Source organism: Danio rerio, chromosome 21 (genome assembly GCF_049306965.1).
Source record: "Danio rerio strain Tuebingen ecotype United States chromosome 21, GRCz12tu, whole genome shotgun sequence".
Classification (NCBI taxonomy): domain Eukaryota; kingdom Metazoa; phylum Chordata; class Actinopteri; order Cypriniformes; family Danionidae; genus Danio; species Danio rerio.
Window position 1 is genome coordinate 19,319,325 of NC_133196.1, and position 18,484 is coordinate 19,337,808.

The following is an 18,484-nucleotide window of genomic DNA, read 5'->3' on the forward strand; positions in this document are numbered from 1 at the left end:
ATTCATTACAAACACGCACTGTATTAATAACTTTTTAAACTTGTTAAACTCATTCTTGATCTCATTTGATGATGATTGATGATCACAGCAAGCTGAACAGATCTTTTAATCTCAGTTGCTTTGCGCTCGTCCTGTCTTGTTGATATGATTATACGTGTTATGCAGATATTTTAATGCGCGGCTGTCGATCAATTTGGTAGGCGGGAAAACAGCATTCGTACATCACGTTGTGGTGGGCCTCGAAACGGGAGGGATTTGGATTCTATTTTAACATCAGGAAATTAAAAAAAAAAAACTTTTTGTCTTTATAGCACCTCAATATGACTGTGGACACACTATACCTACACACAGTTCTGTCCAAACAGCTTACAAAAGATGATTTTCATCATAGGTGCCTTTTAAGTTAACAAACTTTAACTTTTACATGCCGGACCACTGCTCAGAGTCAGCTCCAATGCATTAAACTAAGAATTCAGAGGCAGGGCAAGTTTAGCAAATTTTTGTTTACAGACACTCAGTGGCTGTGTCCGAATACCCTCATGCTCTATGCTACACTTAGAACATTCTTGAGCGATGCGCCTCATATTTTTACACGTTAAGAGGTGTTCTGTGTGAATGGCCCTTAATAGTGGATTTTTGAGATATTAGTTTTTTTCAGTGTTGCATCTTTCTTCAGTTTTTAAAACTTACAGTTGAAGTTAGAATTATTAGCCCCCCTGAATTTTTAGCCCCCGTTTATTTTTCCGCCAATTTCTGTTTAACGGAGAGAAGATTTTTTCAACACATTTCTAAACATTTAAAAACTCATTTCTAATAACTGTTTTATTTTATCTTTGTCATGATGACAGTACATAATATTTTACTAGATATTTTTCAAGACACTTCTATACAGCTTAAAGTGACAATTAAAGGCTTAACTAGGTTAATTTGGTTAACTAGGTTAGGATAATTAGGCAAGTTATTGTATAACAATGGTTTGTTTTGTAGACTATCAAAAAAAAATAGAGCTTAAAGGGGCTAATAAAATGTTTTTTTTTTAAATTAAAAACTGCTTTTATTCTAGCCAAAATAAAACAAATAAGACTTTCTCCAGAAGAAGAAAAAATATTATCAGACATACTGTGAAAATTTCCTTGCTCCGTTACACATAATTTGGGAAATATTTAAAAAAGAAAAAAAAAAATTCAAAGGAGGGCTAATAATTCTGACTTCAACTGTAACTGATGAACTCCTTTGAGTTCAGAAGTTGTGGATTAATACATATTGATTGTTTATAGTTCATAAAACTGCAACGTGTCATTAAAAGACACAAGGATTAAATTAGTTTTGAATGTAAATTTTTTTGTTTGTTTGTTTGTTTGTTTGTTTGTTTGACTTGCATTTTATAAATCACAAACAAGCACAGTTTCAGATAAAAATCTGAAGCGTAAAAAGTCACCTATATCTTGAGAATTGAATGTATTTGGTCGTACTATAGCTTTTAAGGCCTAATATACTTAATTTTCAGAAAACAGACCTTTTTTCATGAAAACTGACCCAGCCGAGGCAACCAGCAACCTTTTTGCTGTGATGCGATTGTGCTACCCACTGCGCCACCGTGCTAACCCAGCCTTTTTCATATATGATGTTATTTATATAGCATACACTGTCATAAAATGAATCTATGAAATGTGTCCAAGCTGAAACTTTTATAAAGATGTTTAAAACAACACTAAGCTGAACTCAGGTCAGAGTTACTCCAAGCAGTCAGTCAAGTTTGGCCATATAAATTAAATATTTGTAGCTGTAGATTGCATAGCCAACTTCTAGTCCCCATTTGCCAAAGTGGATCTTTCTAGGTCTTGTTTTATGTGAAAGAAGAAAAAAAAGAAAGCACTGCGATCTTACGCACACGACATCTTGCTCTGGCACCCACTGTCTATGACCTCAGCCCAACCTTTTGTCTCCTTTATTTATATCATCGCGGCTTCTTTCAAGGATATGATCATTTGCTTGCGTTCGCCTGTTTCTGTATCCCATAAGCTCGCGCCGTACCCCGAGGCACAAGAGAGCTGGGCCACGCTCACCCCCCAAAAAAGAGCTGAGCGAATCTGCAGAAAAACAGGATTAAATGAATTTATGCTTTCGTCCTCTCCAGGGGAAATAAAGCTAACGTGATTTCAGCCCCTCTCACCTCTCTCTGACTCCTGGAGAAGTATTTTACCCTTGGGCTGACCTCCAGACGCCGCTTTCCGTAAAGCAAGAATCCCCCTGTTTCTGAACCCCTCCACCACAACAGTACCTCTGTGATTCGCCGCTGAGGAAAACATCGAGGGGTCCGGGAAAGGAGAAGATTTAGCGTTTGTGTGTTTGAGAGTGCTGTGAATAGGGAGCGGGTTTGGAGTCTTTTGGATGAACTGCGCTCGGCACATACACACTCTTAACCGCAGGGGCCTGGATTGTGGTTAATGGCACTTTGGCCGCAGTGAGACTGAGTGACTGTTCAACACTAACCACTTCCTGTTTCTCTGAGCCGATCAAATGTCTGATCTGTTCAAATCCGTTGAAGGAACCCGCAGAGATGAGAAAGATGTTACAGCATCACATTCTGTCGTGCAACAAAGTTGGAAATTAAATCAGCTTAGTTAATCAAGTCAACATGATCTTGTTTTAAAGCGCGTGATGTTCATCAGTGCACCTTATATTTAAGGAAACAATAATAATGCTTTTCTTTGTAATATTTCGTGAGAATGTTATAATACACTCTTCCTCTCAAGTATCTAAAACCTCCTATGATAGTCAAAAGAAGTTTCCTCTGATCTTCAAGGGAATATTTAATTGATATAAGCAATAAAAAGCTGAAATGTTATTTACATTTAAACTGACTGAATAAATTTTTTAAACATACTGTAACTGAACACTGTATTATTAGCGTGAATACTCTAACCGTCAGTCTGGAATGAGCCTTTTGAAATCTGTCTTATAAACTAAGTTGCCACTCTAACGTGATCAATAATTATCTGTTAAATTGTTAATTTAATGATAAATCATTGTTGTATTTATTAACAACAATGTTGAAAACTTTTTTTTCTTCTCCTTCTCGAAATTTTTTGTTGAATAGAAAGTTCATAATAATGGTGTTCATTTAAAAGAAACTGTTTTGCTGAATTTGAATAATCACTTTTTTGAATATTTTAATGTGTTCTTAATGAAAAGAATATAAAAAAATGTGTCATTTCTTTCTTTAAAAAGTTCAAAAAAGGAAATAATATAAATTTTTTATATGCTGCTTATAAATAGATTGGTTTTCATGAAAATATGAAAACATCAAAAATGTTTCTTGAACACCAAATCAGCATATTACAATTGACAGTGAATCAGCAGTAACAATCGTAACACTGAAGACTGGAATGATGATGAAAATTCAGCTTTAAAATCCGTGTGAGTTACGTTTTTAAAATAGTCCACAATAGGTGAAATCAATTATTATAGATGTTTTAAGGCTGTAAAACCCCTCACTACAAACTTTATACCATACCTGTCAACAGTCCAGTTTTTGCTGGGAGTCTATCGTATTTCAGTCCCATGTCCAGCCACCCTCCCGTTTTGTTATTTCTCCTGGAACCCCCAAAAAATCAGCGAAAATGCAAGACCGCGAAGGGTGAACTGCATTATAGCGAGGTACCACTCTTTAATAGATTATGTTATTGCATTATGTATTAAATATTAAATTATGCTAATATGTTTTCTTTCTGAATGTATCTTCGTATATAACATAAGCAAAATAAATATCTTTCAAAAACAAAAATATGGTAACAGTTTTCACATAATAATCTTCTCCCACTATAAAAATATATGAAAAACAAAGAGACCACTTGAAAATGCATAGATTTACTAAATGTTTACAGTAAGTACAGTGTTACTGTAATATTTGTTTTATTGATATGATAACATTTTCTTCCCAATTTCAAATATAAATATTGTGTCATGTACAGCATTTTTTCCTTCGCTGAATTGATTCTTATCTCCTCTGAAAATTAGGAACATTGGTAAAACATATGTTGTCTAAAAATTAATATAGACATATAAACTGTTGCACTTTTTACCTATTTTAATGAAATACAAAGCATTCTGAATGACAGCAATTTTATTTAAATTGGGAAGAAACATTGTTTACAAAAAACAAATTTTAAACAAAAATCACATTACTATAAACCATAAATTCAGAGAAACTATATTTTTTTTGCAGTTTATATAAGCCAATTATATTTTTCATTGATCATACTTTCCCATATAGTTTCAATCTTTCTTTTTGTTTCACCTACAAATACTCTTTGTATTTGAATTTGTATCAATAACTTTTATCATTTATATTATGAGTTACATGCTAAAAAAAAAAAAAAATATATATATATATATATATATATATATATATATATATATATATATATATATATTATATATATATATATATATATATATATATATATATATATATATATATATATATATATATATATATATATATATATATATATATATATATATTTGGGATGCATCATATTTGGTGGTAAGAATGTATGATGTGTGTGTTGACTTTGAGTAACTGTAGTGACCGTGACTAGTATTATTACATACAGCCGTCCAGGAGGAGCGCCAGCGAGCCAAGGAACGCAGTGAGAACGAAGTGGAGTCGACCAGCAGCGCCAATGAAGACATGCCCGTGGAGAAGATACTGGAAGCAGAGCTTGCTGTGGAGCCCAAGACGGAGACTTACATTGAGACTAATGTACCCATGCCATCAAATTCAGTAAGTGACCTTACTTCCTCATACCCTGATTTCATTGAGCTTAAAACAACACTTATGCACTGAAGTATATTTTTCCATTGTTGCATTGGTTACTGTAGGACTTATATGTTGTCTTCTAATGCTCTGTATTTTTTATTTTATTTTATGTTTTGGTTCTGTTAAAAAAAAAGAGTATCAAATGTGTCATTTAATAATCATACACTTACGAATTGACAAAGAAGAACATTGGATGCTCTTGTCCTTTATAAGTCTGTGTGAGTAAATTTAGTATGGGTTTAGTTACAAGAACAACTTAAGACACTAAAGATCCCCAAGAGCAAGGGTGTCTTCAACCATATGCTCTGTTGGCTACTCAGAAGCGCTGTTCTGTCTCTGCTTGTTTTGCTTTTATGTAAGTGAATCAGCTTGGTGAAGGCCGCATTTGGACAAGTGTGATGTCATAGAGCGCATCTCCCAGAAAATACTCTCCTTTGTCTGATTACTGCAGTGTGAAGTACTTCAAAAGGCTCATTATTGCTGTTCACCTATCACTTCTGTTTATTGTGATGCTATTGTTCACCTGTCAGCCTCTTGAATTACAAAGTGGTGATTGTCAAAACATACACACACACAATTCCAGGCCATAGCCAAAACCATTTCTGGATGCACTGAATTTGTAAATGCTTTGATTTAACTATTTATTATTTAATAAATGTTATAAAGTAACTTTGTAAGACTTTAAATTTAACTCAATAACTTAAATTATACTGATTTTAAAAAAGAGAATCCAATGAAATAAACAAAAGTCGAGGGGTGTTATTTTACCAGCATTGCAAGAACAAGTATACTGTATAGAAATGTCCTGTCAGTGCGCTATTTGAGGGGACTCATTTGTGGTTAATGCACAGATAAGAATACTTGTACATATAATAAACACAGAATTAAATATTAAGCTATTTTAAATGTGCACATGGCTTGCAGACAAGTGTGTTCCACTGCCTTGCTCTTTGATTAGCACAGTAACAAATAACCCTTGTACAGCACAAGCCATTGAAATTAATGGGTTTCAAAGCGTAGCACTTTCCACGTCTGATGTGAAAGTCGTCAGTGCACTGAACACTGCTGAACAGTGAAGAATGCAGATAATACTTCAGCATAAAATAGTTTTTGGAACTAACAATATTTTATAAATAATAACTTCTAATAATATTAAAAATAACTTACTGTATGTTGAAATGTTGTATTTTGTTAATAATTTAATTTATGTGGTCTTTCGTACTATATTATAATAAGCCTCATCACACAGCGAATGCTTTTGAACGTGATAAGCATGCTTGTTACCTCACTAATTGTTAAAATCATAACTATGAAATTATACTGGACAAAACTATTGCACAGTCTTATGGCCCGTTTCAACTGACTAATACAGTACATCTGGGTACCAATGATGCCCTATTGGTGGGCGTGGTTTATGAAAAAGTTTCAGCCGACGTCATTCTCGTTTAAGGAAATCTCGCTCAAAGTAAAGCTGTAACACATGTAACCTCTTGTTAGAAAGTAATTACGACATTCTGAGTTCATAATAGTACAAAAGGTGATGATAATAGTTAAACATGGCAGTTTGTTCATGTTTGAGGTTGCTGAAAGAATCATTTGCTCCTTTGTTTTTTCCGGCTTCTCGTTTTTTCGCACTTCACTCTCTCGTTTTTTCGTTTCTGAAAGGATCGGACGTCAGAAGCACTTCAATAATCACACACATGTTATTATCATCAGCTCAAGAAGTTCATTATTTCAAATATAGACGCACATGCAAGTGGTCGCAAGCTCTCTGGAGAAAGTGAAACTGCTCTTTTAAACGACCTTGTAAAACAAAAAGAGGACACGGCACATTTAGTTTTTCTTGCCTTGATGGCTGTTCATCAAGACAATGACAAGGTTTGTTTGAGCTCGGGTTGACCATTGCTCGGAATTATATGAATATAGTATTACAATGTAATGTCTCGGCTGTGTATTTAAAAATGGTGGTTTCTTTGGTTTCATTAGTGACGTTTCTCTTTAAACCAATAGCATTCAGCTGTGTGTCTAGCTCAGCTCTTTGCAAAGGGTTCCCAAAAAAAACGTATGGTACGGTTTGCTTTTTGGTACCTTTTGACAGTGGAAACAGCCATAAAAGCATATTGAACTGTACTGTACCAGGGACCATTAATTGTGGCTGATGAACTGCACAGAAAAAGCTGATTTCCAGTCAGCGCAGGGTGTAGATTAAATTTATTTTTCATTATTAACTATAATAATCATGAAGTAGAACTGTGATGTTGTTAAGCACCGCAGCGCTATTCACTAAGACAAAGGTCCACCTTCTTACAGCTCTGTTTACTATTGCTTGTGTATTTATCAGTCCAATGTTTTGCATCACATAGTGTTAAAATGTGTGTTAACTGCTTGGCAAAATATGTCCTACCATGTCCGATACCCACTACGCTACGCATCCAACTTCCTAATCAGTTTTAATAGAGTTTTGGCTGGTAATTCCCTGAGAGTAGAGTGAGATAAAGTTGTTGAGTTTACCTGTGCGCACTGAAGTCTCTCTCCCTCCTCTAGTCACTGTGACAAATCAGCTCCACCAAAGTGATCATTGGCTCCGCTTTCCAGCATTGTTTGAATAATGAAACACTCTGACAGTCCCAGAGAGCTTTCAGTCCCCCCGTCAGCCTCCGAGGAGAGTTTTCTGCTACAGGGGGAGGATGGAGGACAACAGGCAGTGGGAGAGAGAAAGAGAAAGAGAGAGTTTGGCCGCTTGAGTGTTTCTTTAGGGACTGTTATGTACCGGAGCGAAAATGTTCTGGAAACTGTTATGTGAGTAAATGGGAGTTATTTTGGGAAGATGAAAATGTGTGGGAACAGAGGAGCGACGTTTGGTGGAAAGGTAGCGAGACGAGGGAGAGTGTAAGGCCTGTCATGAGGGAGAAGCTGCCAGGCTTTACATTAGAAAGCACTCAGTCTCTGATTTGCTTGCCTTGCGTCATGCTAGATCTCCAGTAGGGGGCTCTTATATTTTATTTTGTAAGAGCAAGGGGTAAAGCAAGGCTATTGTTTTACAGTATTCATTTATTTGTGCTTCATTTATTTATTTATTTTCTAAAATGTCTGTTTATAGTAGCAATATATACAGTACAATGATTTCACTTAAGAGAGTGCACATTTCCCATTGCTAAACATTTTTCTTTCTTACAAAACTATAAATTAACAACACAATACAAAACAAATGTTTCATAAAATAAAATATATGAAAAAACAGTAATTATAAAACTGTAACCAATAATGTCAATGTCTAAATATAGATAGGTCAGAGAGGGTCGAATCTTTATTTATTGGCTCAACTTTAGTTGAGTTATTATCAGCTGTAAATTCCTAATCTAAAGAGAGGATTAAGAGGGCGAGTGCGATGGGTCGTAAATTGAAAAATGTTTGTTCTGTGGATGGAAATTAGGTAGTAATATTTTTATATTTCTTGAGCAACCTAATGTATTTAGTCCACTTGTACCAGATGTTTCTAAATACATTAATTTAGTGTCGAAGGGAGAGTGTAATCAACCAGTGTCTTGTAATTGCTTTTTTGGCTACAATTATTAAAATATCAAGTAAGTATTTTTTCTATTACTCCATGTCGGCAGCTAGCTCTCTGCAACTCTTACATGGTCTCCCACTGAAGCTAAGCAGGGCTGCTTCCGGTCAGTCCCTGGATGGGTAAGCTGGTTTGCTGCTGGAAGTGGTGTTAGTGTGACCAGCAGGGCCCACCCAACATGTGGTCTGTGTGGGTCCAAACGCCCCAGTATAGTCATGGGCACTCTGTACTGCTCCGTGAGGGCCATCTTTCAGATGAAATGTTAAACTGAGATCCTGACTCTCTGTGGTTGTTAAAAAATTCCAGGATGTCTTACGAAAAAGAGTAGGGGTTTAACCCTGGCCTATTGTTTAACCTATTCATTGGCTTCATCACTCTGTTTTCTTCACCATCAATCAGCTGATGCATAAAGTGTGTGGTCTGGCGCAATATGGATGCCTTTGTCTCATACTCATGCTGCACGCTGGTGGTGGATGAGGACATTATTATTATTATTATTATTATTATTATTATTATTATTATTATTATTATTATTATATACTAGAGTTGGGCTGATAAATAATACCATCTTCCATCGCAATGTTTCACATTAGACATCGTACTATGCCAAATTCGTCAACATCGCTAAACCCTATTATGTACTTCTACCCAAAATTGTTTTATTACTGGACATTCCCAAAAAATGTGCCAGTGATTAGGTTCCTAAGACCCACATTGTCTTCAGCACTTTGGATCTTTTCCTGTGGCGTATGCTATTTGTTTTGACGTGATAAAAAATCCTATTTGACATCTCCATCCAAAATATCTTCACATGTGTGAGTTAGCATTTTTTTTTTTATTATTTGATGTAAATCTGCACTTGTCCAACTATTCATCATCTGAAATTACGAGATTAATTAGTTAATTAATTAATAATGAGATTACTTTCCTATTCCCATTTTTCTTTAACATATTCTGTTCTGTGGGGGCTTATTCTATCTAAATCCTTTACTAAAGTTTTTAAATTTATTGATTTATTTAATAAATATTTGCCAGATTTATTTTACATTTAGGCAGTGCGGTGGCGCAGTGGGTTGCACGATCGCCTCACAGCAAGAAGGTTGATAGTTCGAGCCCCGGCTGGGCTAGTTGGCATTTCTGTGAGGAGTTGGCATGTTCTTCACGTGTTCGCATGAGTTTCCTTGGGGGTTTCCCCCACAGTCCAAAGACATGCGCTATAGATGAACTGAATAAGCTAAATTGTCCGTAGTGTATGTGTGTGAATGAAAGTATACAGGTGTTCCCAGTGTTGGGTTGCAGCTGGAAGGGCGTCCGCTGCGTAAAACATATGCTGGATAAGTTGGCGGTTCATTCGTCTGTGACGACCCCTGAGTGATAAAGGGATTAAGCTGAAGAGAAAATGAATGAATGAATAAACTAATTTTACTTTTAGCTTGTAGCATGGCAAACATAGTTTTTTAATCTAAAACCCCTGCAAAAACTTTAAAGTTTACTTTTGAGACTAATTTAGTTAATATATATAATTATTTTTATTTATTTATTTATTTTTAATTAAGCAAAATAAATTACAGATTTTTTCCCTCTGTCCTCAATAATGTTCCTATTTCATTTATTTATTTTTATTTAACCTGACCTTGTCTAAATCCTACGGTTATTTGTTTGTCTCATGCACGCACCTGTCACACACCTACTTAAGCCTGTCAAAAATAGAATATATTACACTTCATCATCCTAAAGCTTTTTAAGTATTATCTGCAGTCAGAGACGCTGACATTGCATCTTACACTATGTCCAAACTACAAGCAACACAGAATGTGGTAAGCGCTATCTTTTCAAGTAAAAAGAGAGTTTAATCACAGATTCTGTATGATGTTGTGACTGGAGCAACAGCTTGAACAACTATGACAATAATCTCCTCAGATGTTGATTACGTGATTTATTCAGTGTTGAATGTTACCAGTATAAGTTTTTACACCAGATTACATGACATTCATTTCCATACTGAAAGTGACAGTTTATATTTTACCTCATATCTAAAAATAAAGCAAGTAGCAAACATACAGTTTAACCATGAACATTGGAACAGTGACACAGCGCAACCCAACACCATCAGTCGCACAGCATGTACTTTTATAATGTTAATGAGGTTTATTTATAAGAAACATTTATTCATTTGATCATAAACTTGTCCATATGCTGGAATAGTTGGCGGTTCATTCTGCTGTGGCAACCCTGATAATTAAGGGACTAAGCCGAAGGAAAATTAATAAATGAATGTTGTTGGGCCATTTTTATTATTTTTTTATTTAACCACATGAAACTTTAGTCTAACTCATGCTGCTGGCCTCAGATGATACTTTAATACAGGATATTAAAGCAAATAATGCTGCAGTGCAGATCTTCACTGGCCGTCTGTCAGCGATATGGTCTCCTCCTGCTGTCCCGCAGCTCTCCTTCTGTCTGCACTCTTTTGGAAATCACTGCTCCGTGTGTTAATTCATCAGAGGAGTTTGGCCCGTGAGAGCAGCTCATGAATGGCCTGCCGCTGCTGCCTAATGGCAGGGGTTTGGCCAAGCTGAATGAAGTGTGTTTATCTCATGGTGACCTAGAACAGAAGTTAAACAGGCGTTAGTAACAGGCCTCCAGTTAGGCAGGGAAGCTGGAGAACATGCTCACGCTTGCTCCTTTTACACTCGTTTTGATGTAATTTTTCCTCTTAATTGTTTTTTTTTTCTTTTCTTTAGTTTTAATTATTGATCATCACCTCTATTGTAAAGGGATGATTCACCCTAAAATGGGAATTTACTCACCATTTATTCACCCTCAAGTGGTTGTAAAATTTTCTTTGATGTTTTGTAAAATGTTGTTAACCAGTGGCCATTGACTTCCAAAAATAATGTTGTATTGTTAACTGAAAAAAAGAAACACCCATATGTTTGGAGAAAGTGGAGGAATTAAAAATTTTGGATGAACTACTGTATGCCTTTAAACAACATTGAGTTTATTCATCATGCACTGATTATGCATAATAGTCTGATTGAGGATTATATAAACTGCTTTACATTTAAAAATGAGGAGAAATGAATTGTTTCGCATGTAAACACCTTTGATGTTCTGGTGGAGAGTCTGTTTATTTTCTAAGAAGAATGCAGTGATATTTAAACATACTGACCATGATTCAAATAACATTTTTTTCTGTGATTTTTTTTTGTGGTATAAATATGATTTCACAAAATGACCTCATTTGGAAATAATTCCTAATTTTATATTGATTGGAAGGATTTGTAGTGGAGTGCATCTGTAAAAAAAGCTTCACAATTATAGTAAAATAAAATAAAGCATGAAAACAAGAGATCAGGATAAAACATACTATTCTAACAATAAAAATTAAACAAACAATGCTTTATGGTTTTCAGTGGAGTCTAACTGTTAATAATATTCATTCTGGTTTTTTTTGGCTTAGTCCCTTTATTCATCAGGGGTCACCACAGTGGAATGAACCATCAACTTATACAACATACGTGCAACATAAAAAACCCTAAAATTAATTTAATTTGACAAAAACGCAACAAAGTTGCACAAAATAATTACACTGAATTCAATAAACTATGATAGCCACCCTGTGACGCTAAAATAACGGATTCTGATATGTTGTGCAACACTAGCCTAGTTTCAGTAACTTTGACACACACAGAGGTGTTTTTGAGACATGCATGCGAGTTTGCAGACGTCTCGCTCGTCATGCACCACTATAAACCCAGACAGCTTTTTTTCTTCTCTGTTGTCACGCAACAATAATATAGTTTAAGCAGACAATGAAAAATTTAAATGTCTCTCATCTCTCCTCCTCGAGTGATAAAAATTTAATAGAGCGATATGCAAGCATGGCGTTTCTGCTAGCCCAGGATCCGCTGTGAATAATGCAGGCCCAATGCTTTCCATTCAGCAGGAACAAAAACAGCCGTTGTTTTGTGATGGTCATGAAGAGAGTTTTATCAAAGCGTCTCCTCGAATATTATAAAGTCGTCATCATTTGTGGCCTCCGGCAAGCATTCGCCCCGCGCCGACCGAACACAAGCAAATCATATGGCTAGCTGCTTTCACACTAAACCAATCATTCATGGACATTTTTTTTATCTCCTGCATCAATTGCTTATTTTATGCTACTTGGAGACATTTCAATCTAGATCATCCTTTAAGGGGTAACTCTCGGTTTTCATCTTGCAATTCAAAGCCTGCCATAACTTGCCTATAGTTCTTTTAGTTTTTTTTGTCATTTTGTTTTTTCAGTTTATTTTTCAGTATAGTTAGATTATAAATAATATTTGTTTGAGGAATTAAAATAATTTGTTTAAAATAATACAGTTTTAATTTCCATTAAAATACTAATTGGTGTGTACACAGTTACATATTTGTACATTCTAATTGTATTTATTAATATTACATTATATTTAGAAATGTATTTTAATGTCGGTGCAAATATCGTAGTGTTAGGTGCGCTGACATATAGCACCAATGGTGCTCACGGCGACCCGTGTTCGATTTCCAGCTCGAGGTCCTTTGCAGATCCTTACCCTCTCTCTTTTCCCAATACCTTCCTGTGTGTAACTTCCACTGTTCTTTCCAATTAAAGTTGAAAAAACCCTAAAAATAAAAAAAAAGAAATGTATTTTAATAAATGGGAGAGACAAATAAATATTTACCTTTTGACTTAAGACCAAACCTTAAGTTGTTGAGATTTGAAACGTTGCCAGATGGTATGGACCATTGTCATCTGCCATGTCAATGAACCTCATCTGTTTATCCTGATGGTTGTGATACAGTGGCCATGAACACAGAATCACTCATAACTAGGGATGCTTCGATCAGGATTTTTGCAGCCGATACAAAGTACAAATTCCTTACCATGGTAATCGGCCTATACCAAGTACCGGTTCTGATGCTTCAAGCTTTATAATGCATAAAACACATTTTTCCTCTAAGTATGATGCTTCTCGCCTTACCTAAGTGAGAAAATTAAAGATGTAGCATATAATTCCTTTAAACATGTCTCTGGTAACCATTTAGTGTGTACATGTCATGGTCAGAAGCAGCTTTACAGAAAATAATAGATAAAAAACATGCAAAAAATTGGTAAGAAAAATCATTAGCAAAGCAATATGGAAACATTGCAAATGATGGAAGAAGAATCCAACATGTCTCAGTGAAGTTTGGAGTGCATATTTGAGGCATAAGAAGTTAAAATGCACACCTATAAATCCATTACTTCTTTACTGAAAGCAAATAGGTCCATTAACTATTGTTTTTTTACTATTATTATTATTTTTAACTATTATTGTATTTTTTAAATTAATTAATTTATTTATTTCCCCAATATTTCCTGCCAGGTTTATTTAAATTTGCAATATTGTTAAAAACACAGAACTTTCAGTTCTGATATGCAAAAAGATTGGCAAAAGAGATCGGCCAGATTAGTGAGTACCGATTGAGTCATGAAATGTGATTATTGGCTGATACCGATCTCTGACTGGTAAATCAGAGCATTCCTACTCATAACTAAACTTCTTGCCTTACATCGAACCCATCCGCTACCCTGGAGAAATTTTCAAATATTAGGATTTTTTTAAAAACCTACTTTTGCGAACTTGCCTAGGTATTTTGCCTGACCAGAGCCAAAGTGGGCGAAAAGTGAGCCAACATACAGCATTTTACAAGTGTATAAACTGCTGTATACTGTGCAACATTCTGTACAATATACTAAACACCTTAACACTTTTTACTTTAGATTGTGATGTAAATGTTTACTTTTGTAAAGATGCTTTGGGAAAAAAATTGTTTAAAAAAACTAACACACACACACACACACACACACACACACACACACACACACACACACACACACACACACATATATATATATATATATATATATATATATATATATATATATATATATATATATATATATATATATATAGGATTGTATTGTATTGTATTGTATTGAATTTAATTTAATTTGACACTCAACCTCTTTAAATCTACTGCAGCACAACTAACTAGACCAGAGGTGGGCAAACTCGGTCCTGAAGGGCCTTGTCCTGCACAGTTTAGCTCTAACCCTAATCAAACACACCTCCTTATAGATTTCTTGTGATCTTAAAGACACTGATTAGCATGTTCGTGTGCTAGACTAGTGTTGGAACAAAACTCTGCAGGGACACCGGCCCTCGAGGATCAAGTTTGCCCATCCCTGATCTAGACTCTCTAGGTCAATAAATATCAAAATAAAAGTTCAGCTTTCCCCTTTGAATTGCTATAATAGTGTCGTTTGGAAAATGCCTGTAATTGATCAATTATTGTAATTATTAAAAAATACACGTAAATGTGATTGCACATAACCCTGCAAAATATGTCAATTCACTGTACCTGCATGGCTAAAATAATTATAATTAATTATATTTTAATTGTACTTAATTTAATGTTAATTATATTAATTATATAATTTTATTATTGAACCCTGGTAGTTGCTGCTTGCAGCAGTATTTTATTATAGTATTTTATGCATATTAATTAATTCAAATTTCTGTGTGACTTTTTAAGATATTTTGAAGAATTGAAGAAATACTTTTGGGTGTGTGTTTATTTTGATCAATCTTTTGTAGCTCTTTTTGGTTTCTTTTGAATAGAAACATTTGTTTCTGCACTTTTTACGTATTTTTGGTCGTTTTTGGTTGTTTTTGTAGACGAAATGAGGTCATTGTAAACAGAGAGAAGCTATTCATCATTCATGAGCGTTACCATGTTTAACGAGAACTCAGGGACTTGTATTCTGCCGAGGAGCGTCAGAGGTTCTCTCCAGCACTTCTCTCTCCTTTATATTGTTGTTTTGTGAATTAATGATCTGTTTGTTTATGTATTTGTTAAAGAACATGGCAGAAAGTGTTGCACCGAGGAGGATCGTCTGCATATGCGATCCGCCACAGAAATATTCATAAGCTGAGAGATGGCTAACAGTTTGCCATCTCCAGCTTCTGCCTTTGATCTGCTGCTGTTGTCAGTGCAGTTTTAAACAGACTCCTAAATACCGGAGAGGGGAAACGTTCAACACTTTCACAAGATTCTCCTGAGAGTTCCTGTGTCCCGATGTAAAAGTCACGGAAGAGCCCGCTGTTTTTCTATCATCAGTCATTTCCCCAAGTGTGGAGTTGTTTCTTGCTTGTAATAATGGCCACAACGCCACAAATGCCAATACATACACAGAGCAAAACAGAGGCAACATGCAAATCTAATAATTAACTAAATAAAAAATCTAATAAACAACTGATTTATATAGGGGTTGTTTTGAATTGTTTTAACTGTAAATATTCTGCTCAGGGTTTACATTTTAAAGTCTAAAAAAAACAGTTTTCTTTATTTTTGATGTTTATTTGGCATTCATTTTGTTCATCACTGTTTGTTGCTGTCTGTTTATGCAAAAGTGTGTTTACATATGTAATTTTAACCCTGATTTTCAGCTAAAATTATTTTCTGTTCAGCAATCTGATCAGTTTTACATCATTTGCCACTTTGTTTAGTAGTTGCATTATATATTTAAATCTATCATTGTTTCAAATTGCACAATATTTCATTTAATTTACCAGTATTACATGTATTGGAATTTAATTAATTTTCATATACAACATAAGATGCAGAGTTGGGTGTAATGTGTTTCACAGTAACGCGTTACTGTATTCTAATTACATTTTTGAGGAATGTAGTAATGTAACGAAATACATTTTAATTTTGTGTCATTTTATTACAGTTACTAAAGTCAATGCAAGTGCATTATGTTTGTTACAAATCTAGTTGTAAAAGAAAAAAATGCTTTAGATAACGTTTTCAATTGCATCGTCAATTAACAAGCATGCTCTTTTAAACTGGTGGAGGATGGATGCTGAAATGAAACATAGACATTTTTTTCATTTCATTGAGCATAAAAACAAAAATATTAATGTAAAATGCAGTTCATGTCTAGTCTCGAAAGAAATTTCGACTGCTTTTAACTCAACCAGCAACTTGTTCAAGCACTTGAATAGAAATCATGCTATGACAATAAAACACCCCAAAACACTGAGGCCTTACAGCCTAAACAGGCTAAATAGAAGTTTTGTGCAGGATTGGGAGTGAAGGTATCATCTGAATGTGAAGAGAAGTTTAGCTGCTTATGGGGCGGTTCACATATTGCGTCTTTTGCGCGCACAAGTTCATTATTTCTAATGTAGGCACATTGGCTTGCGCACACATATCTGAATCGCATATATTTCAGGTGCACCAGTTGAAAACTGCGAGTCACGTGACAAAAATTGGCCAGCTTCATGCTTTGCATGGCATATACACATTTCAGTAGACTAATTACCTCAGCCAAACACCCAAACACTGCAGTGCTTTTTCATGCTATGGATGTCAGTGGTTACATGTATCCAGTTTTCTTCATGTCTTCTTTTATGTAAAAAAAAAAAAACAAACAGGTTTGGAACAAGTGAATGATAGTGATTATTTATAAAATTATAGAATTTTGGTTTTGGGTGAGTTTTTTTTTTTATTTTTTGAATATGTCAAGCTGTTGTGATCAACCCATTGTAATGTTTTTCAGTGAATATTATATTACTGAAAGAGCTGCTGTTTATTTTGTATTTTTATAGGTATACTTTTTTCTATGTTTTAAAAGTAACTTCAAAGTAAATTAAGTAGTAATCTGATTACATTGTACATTACATTAGTAGTGTAATCAGATTACAATTTTCCTGTAGTAGTTGGTAATTTGTAACCTATTACGTTTTTAAAGTAACTTACCCAAAACTGATAAAATGTGTAGCCCAAATTTATAAAACATGTACATAACTGCATATATTAATTTAGCAGACACCTTTATCCAAAGCAATTTACAGCATATTGTGGAAAATAATAAATGAAGTAATTAAGTGTATTAGATGTAAGTAAGTGTTTTGACACTGAAATATCTTTATAGATTTTTAAGTTTATATGTATTTCTGACATCTAATGTTATCAACAGCCATATCAGAATCAGAAAGAGCTTTATTGCCAGGTATGTTCACACATACATTTGTTTTCGTGACTTCTACAGTGCAACAGAATTACAGAGACAGGACAAAAAACAGATAATAGATATATTAATAAATAGAAGTAAGTAGTGAATGCAAATATGCAAATTGACAAGTGTACAGGTATATTGCTATATACAATGTTATATGTGCAGCTGTTATGTACAAATTGGCATGTAGTAAATTGGCAAGTTTGTTGTTAAATATGTTGTTAAATAATATCTGAAATGACCGGATGATTTTTTTTTTTTAATCATTATATTTTTAGATTTTTAAATCATTATAATTTTTTAGGGGGGTGATGGTGAAAGGTGTATTTTTAAATATGCTCATCTTTCCAGCCTCCAAAGTATTATAAGTGTTAACTGAGTGAATTTGTTACTTAATGGACTGTTATATGGGACTGCTTCAGTGACTGTGGCTGAAATATTGACCATCTCCAAAGATCTTGACTCATAATTTTGGTGTCATTGTGTCAAACCTATTAATAAACATCCTGCATTGCACCAAATGAATCCAGCAGGCTGCCAAAGTGAGGTCAAGATTTTCCAGGAATGCACACCCCCTCCCACCCATAATTTCGATAAATACGAATTAGATTGTTCTCCCCCTCTGTTTGTTTTCTTAAAAACTATTTGTCCTTTCACCCATAGCAATGAACTGTTGATGTTTTCTAATAATTCTCCTTTTTGACACTCAAGTTGAAAAACAGTTCTCAGTGTCTATTTGTCCTCATCCTTTCATAAAACATACTCCTGCTGCTTCCCTGAGTTCATTCTCCCTCTCTCTCCTGAACTCCACAGACTCGCTCTTTCATCTAATAAAACAAAGCTGCATATCTGTCCATCCCCTGGCGTCACACGACGTGAAGCTGGAATCATCCAGGCCATTTATCAGTTTTCTCTCATTTGTCCTGTCCCTTTGATGGAGTCGGAGCATTACGCATTGAGACATGCTAATAGACTCACATCTCCAGGAGCTGTTTAAAGC

The 18,484-nt window shown here is 34.7% G+C and overlaps 1 protein-coding gene across 6 annotated transcripts in view; it reads left to right on the forward strand.

Moving 5' to 3' along the window:
* The window catches only part of rxraa (retinoid X receptor, alpha a), a 346,365-nt gene that overhangs the window by 312,090 nt on the left and 15,791 nt on the right, over positions 1–18,484 (forward strand). For 4 of the 6 annotated variants that reach the window (XR_012396562.1, XM_073934683.1, XM_005161184.6 and 1 more), the window contains 1 exon segment: positions 4,620–4,789. Coding sequence is in view for 5 of the 6 variants with exons in the window: in XM_073934683.1 (XP_073790784.1) it covers positions 4,620–4,789 (170 nt within the window). In the remaining variant the exon portion in view is untranslated. 6 annotated transcript variants of the gene reach the window in all.